General features: G+C 38.9%; 1 protein-coding gene across 1 annotated transcript in view; it reads left to right on the plus strand.

The window, feature by feature from the left end:
- LOC124615872 (venom dipeptidyl peptidase 4-like) overlaps positions 1 to 22533 on the plus strand; it is a 259563-nt gene that overhangs the window by 231542 nt on the left and 5488 nt on the right. Inside the window, exons 11-12 of the mRNA XM_047144037.1 lie at positions 8147 to 8354; positions 13024 to 13208. Of these exons, the coding sequence (XP_046999993.1) occupies positions 8147 to 8354; positions 13024 to 13208 (393 nt within the window). The remainder of the gene's footprint in view (positions 1 to 8146; positions 8355 to 13023; positions 13209 to 22533) is intronic.

The following is a 22533-nucleotide window of genomic DNA, read 5'->3' on the forward strand; positions in this document are numbered from 1 at the left end:
AGTTTAATAACTTCCTGTGCATGATCTGGTCCATCGCATTTTCCACTCCCGTAGTCTTTCGTGTGGTACGACATATAATGTCGCTGCAAATTAAATTTCCTAAAAGAATTCAGCGTTTTGTGACATACTAAACATTTTGCAACACCATCTTTTTCTGTAAACAGATACAATTCCTCCCAATGGGGGTTGAACTGCAAAAGCATGGTTGGGGCTACACAACGGCGACTTGACATGATTCTTAACCAGCGAAGTGACTGTTAGAGCTGATCGTAATACTTTAAACGTTACACAGTCGGCGCGAATTCAATAGGCACGCTGCGGCCCTATTCAAACGTGCGCGCGCATTTCCCCTCCCTCCGCGACCTTGCACCTGCTCGCGAGCACGTGCCTGAGCAGACGCGAGTACTCGCGTTAAAAACCGGCCAGTTGTTAAGCCCTGATTTAAATGCTGTACAACAGAGGCACATCATGCCTTTTCATGCAGAATTTTGTAGGCTTTTAGTGAAGCTGGAGTTGATTATGATATACAAGCATAGTTCTTGTTAACAAACACACATATGAGGGCAATGACATTGTTGTATGTGCAAATATTATAAAATTAGCATTGCACTAAACTAGAAATTGCTTATTATCTTTCTTCATCAACGTAGTATGTTTGTTACTCCTTCTCACTGAAATGTCTGGATGGATTTGGAAGAAATCAGGAATAAAGGTAGCCAGTACCCTGAGTTAACACATAGGCTACTTACAGTCAATTTTCAGCTCTCCATTTACATCAAGACAATTATGATCTTTGCCATGCTAGGCATGTCGCAAACTGTCATGAAAGTATTTACTCCCTAACCTGACATATTTTCTAATTCCCTTCTCAATCATGTAAAAAATTTTTCTATGAGTAAATGTGTGAGTTATGAGTCACATGTATTCTGTCAACTTCTCCCATTGCGCAATAGCACAATAGTCTGTAACAGGTTGCTGGCAGACTTCAGACAGGAAATTGGAAATGCCCAGGTGTTCCAAAGTAAAGTAAAAGAGTACATTATTAGCTATTTCTTCCACAATTTATCAGGATATCTGGGCTCAGCGATGTAAATCCTAGTCAATACTAACATCTTTAAATTTAACAGGCTTTAATTTTACTAATATATACAAAGAAGGATACAGGTTCCTTCGATCTGAGTGAGAATGTTGGAATCACTCAAAACTCTGTACTTCCAGGCATTCAAAGAAAGATGAACAACATATATCAAAAACTTACTTAGAATATGCCAAGTATTAGTTTTCAAATTAAAATTTATGAATATTCATAAGCTCCTTACACGCTGACTGCATAGAGACTATAGAGACACTGTCACCTACATTAAACAAATACACTAATTTCAAATGTATTAGAAACACTTTTTTAAACAATGGAAAAATCCAGGATGAAATGTAACAGTATTATCATAAGGATAGTTGCTGCTCACCCTATAGTGAGACGCTGAGTCGCTGATGGGCACAACAAAAAGACTGTCAGAATGTGAGCGTTTGGCCAAAAAGGCCTTCAACGAAAATGGACACCATACACACATACACGCGCGCGCACACACACACACAAACACACACACACACACACACACACACACACACACACACACACACACACACACACACACACACACACATGTCCACAGTGTCCGGCTGCTGAAGCAAGACTGCAAGCAGCAATGCATGATGGGAGAGGCAACTGGGCGGTGGGGTGAGGAGGAGGCTGGGGTGGGGAGGGAGATGGATAATAGGGTAGGGGTGGTGGACAGTAAAGTGCTGCTTGTGGGAGCATACAGGGATGCCTGGAGAGAGGCAGTTAGGTGCAGTTGGGAAGTTAGACAGTGAGCAGGGGCTGGGAGTGGGGGGGTAGCAGAAAAGGAGAGGAGTAAAAAGGCTGAGGGTGCATTGGTGAAATAGAGGGCTGTGTAGTGCTGGAATGGGAACAGGTGAAGGGGCTAGATGGGTAAGGACAATAGCTAATGAAGGTTAGGACCAGGAGGGTTATGGGAAAGGATATATTCCAGGGAGAGTTCCCAACTGCGCAATTCAGAAAAGCTGGGATTGTTGGGAAGGATCCAGATGTCTTATGGGTGTGGAGCAGTCTTTGAAATGAAGAACATAGTGCTGGGCAGCATGCTCAGCAACAGGGTGGTCCAGCTGTTTCTTGGCCACAGTTTGTCAACAGTCATTGATGCGAAATGACAGCTTGTTGGTTGTCGTGCCCATGTAGAATGCAGCACAGTGGTTGCAACTTAGCTTGTAGACCACATGAATGGTTTTACAGCTATGTCTGTGAAGGCCTCAGTGAGACCATCAGTATATCCTGAGGCCTTCACAGACTGTAATTACCCTCTCAACCTTGTACAAAAAAAGATCTCCTATGCATTATCTCCCCAGTCACCCACCACCTCCCAAAAGTCCCACCATCTGGCCACAAAGGAGCATTCCCGCAGTGACTTAGTATCACACAGGACTGGAGCTACTAAATCACCTGAAATGAGGAATTTCCTACCTAACCACTATCCTTCACATCCCTCCCACAGTGGTATTCCACCACCCACCAAACCCACACAATATCCTCATCCATCCCTACACACCCTGCTCCCAACCCCTTGGCGCAAGGCTCGTATCCCTGTAATATACCTAGATGCAAGACCTGTCCCATACATCCTCCCACCACAACCTACTCCAGTCTAGTCACAACCATCACCTGTCCCATCAAAGGCAGGGCTACCTGTGAAATCAGCCATGTGATCTACAAGCTAAGTTGTAACCACTGTGCAACACTGTGCATGGGCATGACCATGAACGAGCTGTCTGTCGACATGAATGGCCACCAACGAAGTGTGCCCAAGAAACAGGTGGACCACCCTGTTGCTGAGCATGAAGCCCAACACAATGTTCTTCATTTCAATGACTGCTTCACAGCTTGTGACATATGGATTCTCACCACCAACACCAGCTTTTCTAAATTGTGTATGTGGGATCTCTCCTTGCAATATATCCTACGTTTCAGTAACCCTCCTGGCCCTAACCTTTGTTAGTCATTGTCCTTACCCATCTAGACCCTTCTCTGCCTTCTCTGTTCCCATTCAAGCACTACACAGCCCTTTCGTTCCTCCAATGCACCCTCACTCTTTTTACTTCTCTCTGTTCTCATTAACCCCTCCCCCCTTCCCCCCCCCCCCCCCAACACACACACACAGACCTATCCCCCACCCTCCGTCTAACCACCTGACTGCACCTAGCTGCTCTATCCTCTCTCCACCCTGTCCCTGTACGCTCCCACAAGCAGCACTATAAACCAATCCCCACCCCTACCCTGCTACTCCTCCCCCTCCCTGCCTGTGTCTTCTCCTTACTCCCACCACCAGCCCCTTGCCTCTCACATCATGCTCTCCTGCTTGCAGTCTGACTTCATCAGCCAGAGACTGTGGTAGTGTGTGTGTGTGTGTGTGTGTGTGTGTGTGTGTGTGTGTGTGTGTGTGTTCTTGTGTTTGGGGGGGGGGGGGGGGGATGCCTAATTTCAATAAAGGACTTGTTGGCTCAATCAGTTGTTTTACAGCCACACAGCCCTTCCACCCCACCCTGACTCCCACCACTAGATGTGGAGCACTGGGGATGGAGGGGGATTGGGGGATTTGAACTTCACTGCATGGTCAGTTCAGGGCATTGGCAAAGCAGGTGTAAGCAATATGGGTGTGGCAGTGCACTGCATATTGATTGACGTAGGCGTGTTGCCCTCTAAAGGTATGACCCATGCAGGTTTTGCCCTCTCAGTGAATATTCTGTTGCATCTATCTTTCTGTAATAGGAGGGCGTGCTGAACAGTAATCCCTCTAAATATTTTATGTGCAATCTCTTAAAGCTTTTTAAATAAATCAAGCATTATTAACATTTTACATCTGTATTCTTCATATCTACATATTTATTTCTCAATGTAGTCATCCTGGCAATGAAGACATTTTCCCAACGAGAGAGCAGTTTATTAATATCTCCACTGTAAAATGTCTACCTTCTTTGACAGAGCTACAGCCTTACCTCTGCATGCACTGCTTCGTTACTATCAAAGTTAATTTCTCAAAGGTATTCTTTAAGTTTTGGAGATCTGCGTTATTACTGTCAAAGTTAATTTCTCAAACGTGTTCTTTAAGTTTTGGGAATAGATGAAAATTTGACAGGGTCAAGTCGGGACTGTATGGATGATGGTTGATGACAGTGGATCCATAGCGTTGGATTGTTGCAAATGTTGCAGCACTTGTATGTGCTCAGTTATTGTCATGCTGATGGGGAGGGTGCTCTATGTGTAGATTAACTCCTTGAACTCAAAACTTGGTTATAGCACACTGTCTCTCTTGCACCAATATACTTACGTTACATACCATCATGTTACACGCTACAATTCAGAGCCCTCCAGCAGCAGAGGGCTGCAAATATTTAGACAGGAAGAAGAAAGATATAGAATGTTAGTAATTTTTGTTTTATTTAAAAATTATTATGAAATTTTGCACAAGAAAATTGGAGGGATTATCTTTCAGCATGCCCATGTATATCAAATGTGTGATCCCCATAGAGCAAAATCAGAAAAGGTTGTGTTTGGAGGTTATAGGAGGGCTGGAATGAAATCAGAACATAGCAGGACATGGGTGTGAACAGTGTGAAGCTTGGGGCCATTGGATATTGGAGATATGTTCGCACCGACTGAGGTAGCAGAAAATCTGTTGCTCCGGAATGTGGTTGCAACACAGATGAAAGAAAGAGAACTGCCACATTAGGCTTAATGTCCCATCCTGCCATTGTGGGGATGCCTGAAATATAGTCTTACGTAAAAGGTATGCTAATGGTAAAGTGACCACTCAGCGTGGCCGGCAGCATATTGCCCAACATCATACTGGTGCATGTCACTACATCCCTTGGCCATTATGCAGGTGAGGAGGGCTCCAAAATCTTGATTTCCTGGTAGAGATGCTGGAGTTCATCACTGTCAGTGCACAATAGGTTAACCCCATCCTCTATGATGAAATCATAATGCTGAAAACTGCATAAAAATAACCTGTCTGCTATAAAACTAGTTCTTCTTCGAGTCACCAGTTATGTAGAGACACAATCACCTACATACAATATGTACACTAATTTCAAATGTAGTAGAACCTTTTTATTTTATCACAGACAGAATACATGAATCCAACATAACAGAAACCAGACAAGAATTAGCAAAGATGGTCTGTACCTACAAAAAGGTTCTTGGCTGATCACACTTGATTAATCAATCTTTTTACTCCCACAAGACGGTGATGATAAAATTAAGCTAATAAAATCTCATACAGCAGCTGTAATTCTTCTTTATTCCATCCACAAATGGAACAGAAAAAATCTTAATAAGTGGTACAATAGATAATTGTAAAATAAAGAACAACCACCAACAGTCATTATCATGATTTTATTTCAATGCATGATGTATTTTGAGCCTTGGGTTCTCATCTTCAATTGTGGATAAACAAAGCGTTGTGTCCCCCATCCATACCAGTTGTTAATCTTGTTAATCATTCCTCATCTTTGTGCCTTAAACATATATCTGTCTGACTACTGCAATTACATGTCCACTTGTAAGACCTTAGTACATATGCTCATGTTCTCAACATTCCTCAACATTATGACTGTAAATACTAATACTACTGCAATTTACAAATATCCCAAACAGACTGAGGCAGCTAGATTACACTGACCTTGGTGGCTCCTGGCTCCTGAATGAGACTGTCTGATTGTACAAATTACCTACATTAACATATAAATTATCTTGTTCTTTGTAGGCCACTACAGTATGTGGTCAAAGGCACATAGTGTATGTCTACAATTTCCCTCTTCTCTCTTTTTTGTTCCATTCACATATGATACATAGGAAATTAGATTGTCACAGTCCAACTGTTTAAACCTGGTTGATCTAATTTTATCATGATAAGCATTATGCGAGATGAATGTTCGAGGAAGTAACATTAATATCTTTCTTGAGCCATAATGGGATGTGGCCTAGAAGAATTTTGAGAGTAAGGCCTTTCACAACATGCACTGCCTTTCTTGTATTATATCCCTCTGGAGTGTTTTGGGCATTTCAGTGAGGCTCTTGAACTGTCTAAATAAAGCAGTGACAGTTCATGTAAACCATCTTCGAGTCTGAATTATTGCTTTGTTATTTCTATTAATCTTCTTGATTGACTGCACTTTTACGTGATGTTATCCTCGCTGTAACTACCAACTACTTTGGTTTAACAACAGTATGGAAATGATATATTGTTGAAACTTCCTGGCAGATTAAAACTGCGTGCCTGACCAAGATTTGAACTCAGGACCTTTGCCTTTTGTGGGCAAGTGCTCTACCATCTGAGCTACCCAAGCACGACTCATGACTCGTCCTCACAGTTTGGAAGATAGGAGACGAGGTACTGGCAGAATTGAAGCAGTGAAGACGGGTTGTGAGTCCTCACAGTTTGTAAGATAGGAGACAAGGTACTGGGAGAATTGAAGCAGTGAGGACGGGTCATGAGTTGTGCTTGGGTAGCTCAGATGGTAGAGCACTTGCCTGCGAAAGGCAAGGGTCCCGAGTTCAAGTCTCAGTCCGGCACACAGTTTTAATCTCCCAGGAAGTTTCATATCAGCGCACACTCCGTTGCAAAGTGAAAATCTCATTCTGGATGATATATTGTTGCTAATCACCACGCAGAGGAGCAATGAGTCGCAGACAGGCACACCGAAAAAAGACGGATGAAATATATAACGTTTTGGGTGTAGTCCTTATGCTATTCAGAAGAAAGACTTTGTCTGAAAAGTTATGTATTTTAGCAGTTTTCTTCATTGTGCCTCTTTGCATCTCAGTGCCTCCTCAGTGTGGTGAGTAAAACTCTATCATTTCCAGATTGTTTTTATTTCATCCTGGACTTTCCATTGTTTAACTGCTTCAATTTATTGTTCATATATAGTCAGTAGTACTGCTTCCACAGTACTGCTGGAGCTTCTGATACCATTATTTCCTATAATATTAGTGAAACCTAATGTGCTGCTAATGTTATTGTATCCTGTTGCTATGGGTTTAAATTTTGCTTCTGCTGTACCAACTTTAATTTGAAACGCTGTGTTTGACAAGCACACTCTTAATTTTTTTGTGTTTTGTTTGGTATGGAGCTCCTAGTACATTATACAAAATTTTACACAGCTCTGGTTGGTATCTTGTTAACAAGCCATGCAAAGTTTCGTAAAATCTCAACAATGCAGGAAAAGGTAGACTGCTACTTACTGTAAAGAAGATGAATTAAGTTGCAGACACACCATTGATTCACACTATGTCAATGAGTGAAGTATGTTTCACTTTCTTTTTCTGATGAAGGCTGTGGCCAAAAGCTTATGTATAAATGTCTTTTAATTGTGCGTATCTGTAACTTAACGTGTCTTTATGGTAGGCAGCAATCTATCTTTTCCTATATTGTTGATATTCCAACCCAGAGTTTCCATTTTTTTATATGAAGTTGTCTGCATTTGTACCATGAGATTCTTATCCATTTCTACTTTAATTTTCTCTTGATCCATCATATCTTTATGGTGCTGTGTATAGTAATAATTGTGTGAAATTGGAGACAAGGGTTGATTACACTCTTAATTTTTCTTGTTCAACAAACATTGCTTGCTTTTGCTATTATAATCACATTATCATTTTTGCAGTGAAAGGCTGATTTATATTTTGGATTGTTCAACACGCGCATCTACATAGCATCCAGTTTTTGTGAACATATATAGCAAATTTCTGGAATATTTTCCTGTGCTCATCTGATGGCATTTTGTGTGATATCCTTCTCTCTCTCTCTCTCTCTCTCTCTCTCTCTCTCACACACACACACACACACACACACACACACACACACACAAATAATTGTGTAAAAGCCTCTGTGATATGGAAGTTGCTGTCATCTGAAAAGTATTTTAGCGTATGGGTTGATCTATATGTACTACCTATCTGAATGTGTCTCTCACATTTCTGCAGATTTTTCTTTCTGCTTTAGTTGCTAGTTAAGAATCATTCAGTTTTAATTCTGATATTATTATTTGTTAATAATATTTTGACATGTTTCAGATATTTCTTGGCAACTTTACCTGGAAATTCAGCAGTACTTCACTTGCACAGTGTATCAGACAAGCCAAATTTCCCTTACTATTCTGTGCAGTGTCTCACATGTAATCTCAGTTCTCGATATCATAACGCAATATTCAGTAAAAATCATTCATACTACATTCTTCAAACTCTAGGCCCTGAGGTTCCAGAAACTTACATATACAATAAGGTAATTGTTACGAAATATTTTTTCCTGATTCTTTCCTTCAATGAATGATAACCTTTGTAGGTAAATATACGGTTTTCCAAATTAACGTAATATAATTTGTAATCATAGAAGACAATATATTTTCCTTGTAATATGTAATCTCAGGAAACAAATTTATTACAAGTGATCTTGCAGGTGGGTATAAAAATACTAAAAAATGTTGTCATTTCTTAGTGTCCAAGTAAATCAGTTCGTTTTTGTAATCAGTGGTATTGAGAAGGTGAGCACACTTATTTTTTCCAATCTGAAGAATGTCTGATATTGTCAGCAGCATCAAGTGGAAGAAGATGTAGAAGGGTGAAGTTCACATAAAAGTAAAAACAGAATACAGAAAAAGGAGCTTTCACCTTCAACTTTCTCTTCTCCTTTCTCCAGTCTCTCTCTTCCTAGTTAAGAATTTTCAGTGACCACTGGGTATTTTTACAGCATAAATGTAACAGATAAACAAAAAGCTGTAATCATGGTATCTTCTGCTCAATATATGAAGTTATCAAATTTGGAAGAAAGAATAAGAAATTACTGATCTGGTTGGTATAGTCGGTGATTCAGATATGCTGTTTGCCATAAATATTTATGGAACTATTTAAGACATCATCATTATATTTTTTGCTCAGATGAATTATAAGAAACTCCTCACTGAATGGCATACAGCCTCTTCTCATAGTTCTATTAATTGCAGAGGCATAGGTATCAACTTTGATCTTTCAAATGGAACTTGGTATCTCTATTGCTAGTATCAAAGATCAGAGCAAAAAATTTAACTGCATTTCACTTTCTAAAATCCAATGAGCAGTTTTGCAAAAATTACAATTTTGTTTGTTTAGAAAATCAAACCCATTCTTGTCTTATGCAGTTCATGATTTCACACCCAAGTGAGGAAATCTGTAGCATTAAGAGGAATGTTTTACTGCCATGGTAGCAGTAGAAAAGGAAAGTCTTATTACAAATTCTGTGTATTTAGTTGTGTATGTGCTTTCTAACTGTGTGTACTGCTGTTTTACAATCCAGAGATACTCTGCCTCATTTTTAAAAGTTAATTTTTATGCAGTACTGTGGTCAGACAGATATTCTGAGCTACGTATTGGATGGCAAGGCATACCATGGAGCAAATGTGGACTTATATCATGGTTTACTAATGACGAAGAGCGAAGAGTAGACTGAAAGACTGAAGTTTAGGAGACACATCCAGAAGAATCGATGCAAAAAAAAAAGAGGGGGGGGGGGGGGGACGGGGGGGGGGGGGAGGGGGAGCTGAAGTACTATGAGATGCGTTGGAAGTGTTCCAAGGTTGTGGATATTGTAATAATGAATACCAAAGTAGCAATTCATTTCAAGAGGAATGGACATATCTAAAAACAGCGATCACAGAATCCAGACAGACAAACATAGTACAAGGAAATAATAGGGGGAAACATTCCATGCAGGAAAAATATATTTAAAAACAAAGATGATGTGACTTACCATACGAAAGCGCTGGCAGGTCGATAGAAACACAAACAAACACATACATACACACAAAATTCTAGCTTTCGCAACCAATGGTTGCTTCGTCAGGAAAGAGGGAAGGAGAGGGAAAGACGAAAGGATGTGGGTTTTAAGGGAGAGGGTAAGGAGTCATTCCAATCCCGGGAACGGAAAGACTTACCTTAGGGGGAAAAAAGGACAGGTATACACTCGCACACACACACACACATACCCATCTGCACATACACAGACACAAGCAGACATTTGTAGTACAAGGAAAGTAACAGAGAAGAAACCTTGAGTAACAGAAGAAATACATCAACTGATCAACAAAAGAAGGAAGCACAGAAATGTTCAGGCAATACAGGAAAAGAGCAAGGTAAGTCATGTGTGTATGAAATAAATAGAAGATGCAGGAAATCCAATGCCAAATTGGCTTCAAGAAAAATGTAAATAAACTGAAAAATAAATAGTAATTTGATGAACCAATTTACCATTAAAAAATCAAAACAACCTTTGGTGAAATTGAAGGCAAGGGCAGCAACAGTAAGAGATACAATGCGAAGTGCACTGCTAAATGTAGAGGAGAGAGTGGATAGGTGGAAAGAGTACATCAGAAGCCTCCATGAAGTGGAGAACTGGTCTCATGAAGTGATAGAAGAATAAATGGAAGTCAATATGAAAGATGTATGGGATCAATGCAGTGATAGAAGAAGAAATGGGAGTTGATACTGTAAACATTGGGAATCCAGTTTTACAATCTACAGAGAATTTAACAGAGCTTTGGAAGAATTGAAATCAAATATAGAAATGAAAGATAACATTCCTTCAGAATTTCTAAAATCATTGGCAGAAGTGGCAGCCAAATGACTATTCACATTGGTGTGTAGAATCTATGAGACTGAAGACATATCATCAGACCTTCAGTAAAATATCATTCACGCAATTCCAAAGACAGTGAGGGTAGATACATGTATGAACTACTGCACAGTAAGTTCATGCATCCAAGCTGCTGACAAAAGTAATGACAGAAAAATGGAAAATAAAATTGAGAATCTGTTAGATGATGATCAGATGGGCTTTAGTAAGGTGGAGAATCAGAGAGACAGTTCTGACATTGTTCTTGAAATGGAAACAAGACTTAGGAATAATTGAGTCACATTCATAGGCTTTGTCAACCTAAACAGTGTAAAATGGTGTAAGATATTCAAAATCATGAAAAAATAGGAATAAGATATAAAGATAAATGGGTAATACACAGTATGTGCAAGAACAAAGAGGGAACAATAAGACTGGAAGATGAAAAGCAAAGGTCTTGGATTAAATAGGCTGTAAGGAAGGTAAGCAGTTTTTTGCCCTGCACTTCAATCTGTACGTCAAAGAAGAAATGATGGAAATAGAAGAAAGGTTCAGGAATGAGTTTCAAACTCAAGTGAAAGGGTATCTGATGTGTCCTGTAATAGTTTAGGCACATGAAAAACACAGCCCACGTAACTGGTGTAGAACAAATTTATTAATAAGTACAGAAACAAAAGCTCCTTCCTGACGCACCTTAATTAGTTGTTTGTAGTGGTGTGTGGTAATCACTGAATTTGCACAAGTTCATAAATGGGCAGATGGCCCCAGTAACAGATGAAGTCAGTGTCATAGTTCACTTGTAGGAGAACAGTTACAATGTAAGGTGGTGACAATGCCCAATACCAGAATCCTTTAGCTACCTTTGGTGGGAGGCCACTTTTTGGCAGTGCTTGAGGGAAACACTGATAACTCCACTGGTGGCAGTGACTGGCTGTAGCACGATGTCAGTGATTCCGATGTTTTCCTTAGTGAGAGCTCTAATTGTTGGACCACTGCTGTGATCACAACATGTCCCAGAGAATTCAAAGGGAAAGACTACCCTGGAGAGGTCTGTGCTGGTACAAACACCTAAGTGGCACCAGCATGTAGCTGAATCTATTTGTGGCCACATGACTCTGGGAATCAGGCAGGTCTGCAAGCAAGTGATGTCTGGTGGTGTTCTTGCTGCTGCCTGCCAGCCTGGTGAGTTTGCATGATATTCTGTTGTCTGCTGATGTGGCTCTTGTGGCTTCACTGAGTTGGGCCACTTGCATAATGCTGCTATGAGAAGAATTGCTAGTAGTGATGGTGAATGGCCCACACATATTAGTACAGTGATAAGATTCACTGATGGCACTGCTATCCTAACTGAAAGAGAACAAAACAGGACCCATTGAAAGAAATGAGCAGTCTAATGAGTTCAGAATATGAACTGAGAGTAAACTGAAGAAAGTCTAAAGTAATGAGCAGTAGCAGAAATGAAAATTATGAGAAACTTAACATCAAAATTGGTTACCCTGAAGCTGATGACATTAAGGAATTTTTCTGCTTTGGAAGCAAAATAACACATGATACACAAAGCAAGGAGGACATAAAAAGCAGACTGGCATAAGCAAAGAGGGCATTTGTGGTCCAAATAAATCTGCTATTATCAGGCAAAGGCTAATAAATTTTTGAGAAAGTGCATTTGGAGCACAGTATTGTACAGTAGTGAATCATGAAGTGTGGAAAAACTGGGAAAGAAGAGAAGTGAAGCATCTGGGATGTGGCATTTCAGATGGTTTTTGAAATTAATTGGCTGATAAGATTAGAAATGAAGAGACTCTCCACAGAATTAATGAAGAAAAGAAAATATGTAAAACACTGACAAGAAGAAGGGACAGGATGATAGGATGTGTGTTAAGAAATCAGAGAACAACTTCCATGGTACCTGAGGGATCTCTAGAGGTAGGCATAGATTTGAGAACACTGAACAAGTACCAGTAATTGAAAAGTAAGGTGCAAATGCTGCTCTGAGGAGAAGAGGTTGGCTCCAGAGAGTAATTTGTGTCAAGCTGCATCAAACCAGTCAGAAGGCTGCTGACTCAAAAAAGCCTATCAGTATATCAGTGCATCGCTTTCCATTGACAGGTGAACTGCGCTTAATTAACATATTGCTCAGCTGACTTCTTAGACATCATTCTGAAGATAAAATGAATTCTCCAACTAAATCAGAAGTTTACTTGTCAGCAGTTTAAGTTGTGAGTTATCATAATTGTTGCCTGCTCATATGGTTGTTTTTAAACATAGATTGATAATAAGTGTGTTGTTTCCTTTTCCCTTGTATTAGGAGCAGAAGAGATTAATGGTGTGGGAAGAAAATAAAGAGCTGAAAGAACGTTTAAGTCTTACTCTTCTCCCAGCAACTATGAATCTGCAAGTTGATGTCCCAGAGGATTACAAAGCACAGGTCAGGTTGTGGTTACCTCCAACCTGGGATATAAGCAAAATGAAGTATCCTTTGGTTGTAGATGTGTGAGTATATTTTGTGTTAAATTAACTGTTATTAAAAATAATTGAAAAGACATTAACTGATAACTAATTTAAGCCAAATAGGGCATCTAGAAATAATTAGAAGACCAAACAATTAGGAGAAAAGATATTTCTACTTATTTTCACACGTTTGTGACAAATTAATGCTGTTTGTCGGGTTGGGACACAAACTTAGGCACCTGTCTTTTACAGGCACTGCTCTTCCAACTGAGGGCATGGCATTCATGGAGAGAAACATACCAACTTAAAATTTGAGTAGAACCATGTGAAATGCATGAAAGGCTCAACTGGAAGGTCAAGCACCACTTTCTGGTCCTAGTTTAGAGTACTCATCACAAATGTGAAATAAAATAATTGAAAAGAACTACAATAGAGATAAGTGCAGTTACTACACTTCTTGAAACAATGTGGTGAATTCATTGTGACAACATTGTCAAAGTATAATGGCATTTTCCACTTTCTGAAATGGTATTGTTTTTCAAATAAAATAGAGAGAAAGAAAAAGAAGGAAATATTGTTGGAAACTGCAAAAGGCCTTCAAAGAAATTATAAATTACTCATTGTTATGAAATTCATATAGCCAATCATTAACATAATCAAGAATTCAGATCTCATCTCCTGTAGGCCTACTTTATTAATTTGCCATCATGTGACTGATGTTTCTGGTGTCTCATTTTCGAACCAACATGTTCCACTCTTTATCACTCTCATTAGTAAAATGCTGGGTTGTTATAGTTAAACGTTCACTATTCAAGTCAGGTAGACAGAAAACTATTTATTATCTGGATACCCAACTTTTTAGAAATGACATCCAGACTGTTTGCTGCAGGATTTGCTTGTTAATAGTGTTAGTGTTATGTCAGGACTTGCTGTTAGCCTCAATAAAGTGACATAGGGCTGAAACACAAGCAGCAGTGTACATTACAGTTGCAGACAGTCCACATAGGTGAGCAGGGCCTTACTCATAAACTTATTTTATAAAAACAACAGCAATAGTGCTGCTGCTCTGAATGAGTATTGATACATTAAAGGAATATGGAGAAGTCCCCTTTCTGTACTGGTTTGAAGAACATGCTTCAGAAGCTTGAATTAAATGGCAATCTGGAAACTGTTCCTGCAAGAGGCTGACAGTCAATTACACCATGAATTGTTAAAAAAGTTACTGTTGCCATGGTTGAGAATGCTGAATGTGTGATCTTCAAGCAGTACATAATCTGTATAATGACTGCTGAACATTCCATGGTCCAGCATTCCACCTGAGATGTTTTGGGTAGCAGTAGAGCAATCTCTACTGCGGTTCCAGGCTGTCATGGATACAGATGTTCATCACTTTGAGCAAATTTGTAACCTGGAATGTAAACATGGTGCACAATTAGCTGATGTTACCCTCTCATGCGTAAATTAAAATTTGTTTCTTTTAATGGTTTATTTGTTGTTTCTCTTCTGTGTGTCCTTAAAAATGTTTCCAAAAAGTTTCAGTATCCTGCAGCCACTTATTTTTCATAGGGCCCCTTTCAAGTAGTGAAAGTTTAATTATAACTACCCTGTACTTTGGGAAGGAGATGCTGATTTGTGGACAATTAGTAAAGAGCAGTGGAACAAAAGTCTTCATAGATCAGATTTATTTGTAATGGAAGTCAAATTTTGTTTTCAATTTAGTGTTAGTCAAACATTTGTCCTGTCAATTCATTTTAATTCATAAATAATCTTTAAGTCTACAGTGGTTTGTACCAATGAAAAATCAGTTAGTATCATATTAAATTATCAAGACCGTCATCAAAATGGATCAAAAGTAGTAGATATGAGTGCAAAATTATTTTGCATACACACTGTCCATCTCATGGCTTCTCCACTTTTATTGTCAAAATGCTTTATGATTCTGGAAGCTTTTGAATTATAAAACATGCCTGAAGTAATAATTTTTGTCAACATAGCAGCAGAAACCGTGGTTCTTCCAACTGCTGCAATATATCTATGTGCCATCTCTGATTAGAAGCACATGTAATAATTTAAGGAGTACAAAGAGTAACTCTTCAAATAGTTTGAGTGCCAGATTGTCAATAGCCACAGAAACAAAACTGCAAACTTAGCTAGGTTTTGGAAGAATCCTTTTTCAGAGAGCGCTCTCTCTCTCTCTCTCTCTCTCTCTCTCTCTCTCTCTCTCTCTCACACACACACACACACACACACACACACACACACACACACACACACACACACACACACACACACCTGTGTGGTTACATTGTCCGCTGCTGGCACTGATGGTTGTGTCAGATGGAGTGGACCATGGGAGAGAGAAGGTGGGCAGTGGGGGAGAGGATTGAAGGAGGGAAAGGTGATGACTCAGATTAAACTTACTACGGAGGTTGAAAGTGACAGGATGCTTCCATTCTTGGATGTTATGGTTTACAAAATACCAGATAGTAATCTGGGACATGGTGTTCACTGAAAGCCGATGTGCATTGATCGGTACCTGCATGCTACGAGTTGTTGTCCATCATACCAATGCAGTGGAGTCCTTAGGACCCTGGTACACAGAACATACGCCATTTCTGATGCTGATAATTTAACCCAAGTACTTGCACATTTGATGGCTGTTTTTAAGGAAAATGGTTACTTAGAGAAGCAGATTCATTGGGCTATGGAGTTTGGACCATCACTGGAGGTGCATAGATTAGCGGCCTTAATTACTTATGCCGGGGGCATATCGTCTAAGATGGGAAGAATTTTAAGGCATTTTAACATTAAGAGTGTGTTCTGTCTACCTTCCAAAATTAGGGCACTACTTTGCTCTGTGAAAGATGATTTGAGGCTTCGGAAGTCTGGTATACACAAAATTCCATGTCATTGTGGGAAGGCGTACTTCAGCCATTCAATTTGCACAGTTCATGTTAGGTGCATGCATGGATTATTGCCATCGTATCAGGCTGTAACAGCTGGAAAAATTGGTGGTAGCAGAACATTGTTTAAACGAGGGTCATGGTATGAAAAGAAATCTGATGAAACTGCAATAGTTGCCAACACTTTAAAATTTTTGGGACAATGTTTATAAAGAGGCAATTGAAATAGGTTGGTGGATAATTTGATTAAAAGGGGCCAAGGGGTTTCCTCTCAGCAGCATGTGGAACCCTGTACTATCCCGCATCAAAACAGAATGTTCTTCAGTCCGACCAGTCTGTGAGTTTGACAATTGGCTCAGTTCGATATATAACTGCCACCAGTGTTTTACTAAGGGTGGCACCACATGCCCAGGCTTGGAGGACAGCAGCTGTGATGGGCAGTGCATGCACTGTGTACGGTACAGAGGCCTATGTAGGATGATTTGCAGCTCACCGGGACTCAGCAGCAGAAGCAGCATTCTCCTGAATTTTAAATCAAATATACATTTTTTCACAAGCAACATATTTTAAATTAACTTTGACGTAGCTCCCAGAAAAATTATGTTTCAAAATATTGATTCCATGCCACTTCATTCATATTGACTGAAAGACAATAAATACCCAGTTTCCCACTTAATGCCAATGTTACCATTGTGAGTGGCATGAAATTCTGGGTTCCATAGTATTCAGCTCACTGCTAATCAAAGAGAAAATCCAAATTGTAAATGCATTTGTATTCAATAATTTGTCATGAGACCTACAAAACAGTTATATCACTGAATTTGTATAGACAAAAACTGTTACTTAGAATCATGTATTTATTCTTTTTTGTGTGTGCTAGTAATATAACTCTTTCATAGGTCTCAAGACATACAGAGTGATTCAGAAGTCATGTCCCATATGACAAAGTCTATATTAGTGATTCAATAATTTTGGCCTGTAGAACAAAGTCGTTTCCTGGGATATGACAGGAATGATCATATGAAGCAAAAAAGTTGAGTAAACGTGGGCTCTAAAATGCATACCTTAGGAGCTATGATGTATTCATTATTCATCTTCACTGCTATGAAATACATCTCTTAGCTCTTAAGGTATGCATTCTAGAGCTCATGTTAATTAGAAAATTTTTTTCTTCTTTTGGTCCACATTATTTCCTCCCAGAATATGAAAAGCAAAGAGTTTACAGGAGAATAGATTCATTTAACAGCATCAAAGATGAATAAGTGCTTGTAGCTCTTAAGATATGCACTGTAGAGGCCATGTTTATAACACTTCTTTGCTTTGAATGACTGTTCCTGTCGTTTCCCTGAATATGACTTTGTCCTACAGGCCGAAACTTTTGAATCACCAATGTAGATTTTGTCATATAGGATTATGACTTCTGATTCATTCTGTATATAAAATTTTATTTGAAAATCAATGTTGATGTCTTAAATTGATGGTTAATATGACTAAAAAAAAGCACTGATCATTATTTTAAAAGCTATTTATGACTGTTTATTAATGTGAAAATAGATTGCAAATATCTTTAATCTAGCAAAACATACTCAGGAGGAAAAAGTTTTGTGACTTAGTTTGTACACGAATGAACATGGCTGGGTGCACAAAACAAGCACAAAAGCTGACATAATAATAAACACTGTCAAGTTCCCAGAATAGGCGGTAATCATACAGTTGTAGTGATTTGGCAGCTATGCATTTTTGCACAGAATGTAAGGAAGTGCACCTTCCTACTTGGGAGATGTCATGCACTAATTATTTTCCTTGTGAATGAGATAATCTGTTGCCTTGTTTTGTTTGAGTAGAGTGGAAACCATACTCCCCCAATAAGTAGGTTTACCATTATTTTTCAATCCAACCCGAGACATGTTACCACATTTTTTTGGATCCGACACAGGCCACATTTTTGAAATTAGTTAAAACAGTTTAGTGAAACATTAACTTTATTTATTCAGCTGCATTTTTTTCTACACATGAATTTTTTCAGAAATGGTGTTGATATCTAGCAGTTTGCTGTGAAAATGTTGCATCTTTAGTGGCACACTCTGGATCACGTTAACCCCATCTTTGGGTTTATAAAACTTTGGTGAGGCAGTAGCATTAATAGTACTACTATGTTTAGCTGTTTCCACATGGTCTTTAGTATCACCATTTCCTTTATGTACTGTTACATAGTGTGCAGCAAACATGTTCTTTGTTATCGTCATTACATAATTTCAAAAAGTTATATTCCTTTTGTAAGTTAACGTTAAACACACACTTTCTTATGCCTATTGCTGAATGATGAGGCAAACAAGGAATAGAGATAAAATAATTTTAAAAAAACATAAACACATTGCCCCTATTGTGCTGCCAAATGACTGAGTTTAAAGCAGTGGTGGAACCCATAGCCACTCTTCCCCTGCAACATTAGTGCTTGTTTCATCATTGGCAAGAGAGGTACAGCCATAAGAGAATGCTTAAAAATGCAGTATCGAACATATAGGTTTACAATTTTTATAAAACTCCTTTCCTGTCATCAGAGTCTCAATCCCTGGATATTTTTTGCAACCCTGTACATTATCCTGGTTAGTACAAAGAAACCAGGACTGTCCAGGTTAACCTTGGGCATATGGTAAGCCTAACTATAAATTACGCAATGGGTTTTTGTTCGAATTTCCTAGCCAAACAACGAGGAGGAATGGCCAAATGTACATCAAATTGACCATTGTGAGGAATAGTTTTGATAAAAAGGCATTTATTTGCTTGAAAATAATTTGGGCAATAAAAAAAGTTAATTATTTATTTGAGGGAAAATTGAAATATTTCATGAGCTGCTACCTGTGTAAATGAAGTATCAAAACGTTTATTTCTTGAAGACCTTGCTACTTTTGCACATAAAAAGTTCCATGGATGTGATGTTTAACTGTCAAAAAGGTTCCTTTGAATCAAGTATTAAATTTAAGACATTTTGAGACCAGAGCGCGCTGGGAAGGCAAATGAGATGTCAAAAAGTTCATCTCATCAAGGCCCAGTTGTTTTGTGCATAATTAATTTTTTTTACTGTGGTATTTAACTCTCAAAATGGACTTCCTTGAATCAGATACTAAATTCATGACATTACACAATAAAAGCAGATGAGAAGTCAAAAAGATCATGCTTTCTGAACAAAACTTAAACTAAAACTTTTTTTTTTAAAAAAAAAAAGAAGTTTGGTAATATTTATTGTGAAATGATTTGTCTAGAACCAAGAAGAAACAGATTAGAGAAACATTTGACATGAAACTTCCTGGCAGATTAAAACTGTGTGCTGGACCGAGACTCGAACTCGGAACCTTTGCCTTTCGCAGGCAGGTGCTCTACCATCTGAGCTACCCATGCACAATCCACGACCTGTCCTCACAGCTTCAATTCTGCCAGTACCTCATCTCCTACCTTTCAAACTTCACAGAAACTCTTCTGTGAACCTCATTCTGGAAACATCCACCAGGCTGTGGCTAAGCCATGTCTCTGCTATATCCTTTCTTCCAGGAGTGCTAGTTCTGCAAGGTTCACAGAAGAGCTTCTGTGAAGTTCGGAAGGTAGGAGACAAGGTACTGGCAGAATTGAAGCTGTGAGGATGAGGATGGGTTATGAGTTGTGCTTGGGTATCTCTGATGGTAGAGCACTTGCCGGCAAAAGGCAAAGGTCCCGAGTTCGAGTCTTGGTCTGTCACATCATTTTAATCTGCCAGGAAGTTTCATATCAGTGCACACTCTGCTGCAGAGTGAAAATCTCATTCTGTAAACATTTGACATGTCTTTAAATGTACTTCAAACCATGTACAGCAAATGAGATGCTGATTGAGAATTTAAAGTTTGAGGTTTGACTCAGAATCTTAGAACTTTAAAGAGCACTAGAGGATATTTGTCTAGTGGAGTATGTAGACTGTGCAGTTTACTTGTGTGTGGCCTTGACATATTTCTATCACCCATGCCTAAAGGTGTAAAAGAGTTTCAGCAATTTTTCAATCCAAAAATTTTTCAATAGATATTCCTTCAAATATCAAGAAAGAGAATGGCATTCTTAATTGGCACCTCATTCAAAGTCATGTAAAATGTTTCTCCACTATATTTTCTTTCTTAATTTTGGATAAATCATTTGATGCAACATTTTATTGTTTGTTTTTGTGTAGCTTTTGTGTAGCTTGTATGTCAGTGCCCGTACTACACCTACAACACTCATGAGTGGCATTCAGTAAGTAATGCAACACATTTTATTTTTGAAAGTAGGTTGGTTTTATTCAGGATTCCAGTACACCATATAAGTCCCCACTCTCTTAGCTACAAAATCCTATTTTTCAATGTAATCTCCATTCAATATGACCCGTCTTATGCCACGTTGCTGGGAGGGTCTGTATACTCCCATGATCCCACTCTGCTGGTTGACACCAGAGGCAACATCTCGCTGCATCAATAACCTCCCCATTATCCATGTACTGCTTCCTGTGAAGTGCATCCTCCATTAGGACAAACAGATGGAAGTAGGAAGGTGCTTGGTCTGGGCTGTAGGGTGGATGGGGAGAAGCAGTTCAGTCAAGTTTCGTGAGTTCCTCTCAGGTGCACAGACATGTGTGAGGGCTTGCAATGTCATAAAGAAAGAGAAGTTTGTTTGCATTTTTGTAACAATGAACATGCTGAAGTCATTTCTTGAATTTCCTGAGGTTAGCACAGTACACTTCAGAGTTGGTTGTTGCACTGTGAGGGAAAACATCAAACAGAATAACATCTTCAGAGTTCCAGAAGACAGTCAGTATGACTTTTCCAGCTGAGGATGTGGCCTTGAACTTTTTCTTCAGAGGAGAGGTCATGTGACGCCACTCCATGGATTGTTGTTTTGTTTCTAGTTCAAAGTGATGAACCCTTGTTTCATTGCCTGCGATGATGTTCAACAAGAAATTGTCTTGATCAGCCTTGTAACACACAAAACATTCCACACAGATGGTCCTTCATTGCTCTTTATGGTCTTCTGTTAGGTGGCAAGGAACCCAGTGGATACCCACCTTTGAGTACCCCAACTGGTGATGAACAAGTATGTCAGCACTATCAACGGAGATGCCCAATTGTGCAGCAAGGTGTTTGATCAATTGTGAGTCATCAGTCACCTCAAATAAGAATGTCCACATGTTCCAACATTGTAGGATCCACAGCTGTGTGCAGATGACCAGCAATCTGGTTGCGATGATGACAGACATCTCACACAATGACTCACCATGATTTTGTTCACTGCTAGGTCTCCATAGACATTGTGCAATGACTTACAAATATCTGCAGTACTCTGGTTTTCTGCCAAATGGAAACTCAATGACAGCATTCTGGTTGGAACGCACCTACATTACAGACACCATTTTGAAGGCTATGTATAGCGTTGCCACCTATTCGAACTTCATGTGACTATAGAGGTTGAATTGTAAATATTCCATGATGTACCAAAACAAATGCCACATTTTTTTGTTTTTCCAACTTAAATTTCCCAAGGAAAAAAAGTGTTGCATTACTAATTGAATGCTCCTCATAGTTACCAGAATACATGGACTCTTGGATGTATATTCCATGTAATTCTAATATTTAAATTATACAGATCATGATTTCTTTTCCAGTATATAGACAGCTGATAGTGCTCTATGTAAAGTTACATAAATGATTTGTCTGAATTACAGTATCAGATAAAACAGCAGCTTAGTAACTGAAGAGGAGGGACAGTGGTTAAAATATGTAGCTGGTTTTCTCTCATTATAGAAGAACACATATAAAGTAATTTTGAAGAAATTCCCACAATTAATCATTATGAGATGGTTAATACTAGTCATAATGTGTTGTTAGTATACTTTACAGAAGTCTGCTGCGGTAGTTGCTTCCACCTGTTAATGTATAACGTGATGAATTCCACATCCTGACTTCTCTCCTTCATCATGAGATTTATAGGACATGATGTGTGAATGAATGAATACTAAGTACATATGCATTGTATATTTGGCATTGGAATACCTCAACCAGTGGATTTAAAATTGTGCTTCAGTGCTTCTTCCATGCATTTATTCTTGTTTGTTGGCCAAATTTCTGTCCTGGTGATTGTTTATTCATGCTACTGAGTAGCCTAAATCTGAGTCTTAGAGTTTGTATTTGTGTACATATAAGTTCATTTCTGAATCTCAAAAGTTGCTCTTGCCATACAAATCAGTGTAAATTTTGGCATCAGTTTACGCTATTTTTCTTCATTCTGCCATACTCCTGTTCCTGAAAAAGAATATTCTCAAAGTTTGATATATATGTTTTTCAAGCTCTTTACATTCTTGCAAGCAATACCCAATCTGCTATTGCTGTGGTGAGTGAGAAGAAAGTCCATTTCAACTAGCTCTAAAGTATTCCAGTATTATTATAATAATAAAATATTTATCATAATATCAT

Source organism: Schistocerca americana, chromosome 5 (assembly GCF_021461395.2).
Source record: "Schistocerca americana isolate TAMUIC-IGC-003095 chromosome 5, iqSchAmer2.1, whole genome shotgun sequence".
NCBI lineage: Eukaryota > Metazoa > Arthropoda > Insecta > Orthoptera > Acrididae > Schistocerca > Schistocerca americana.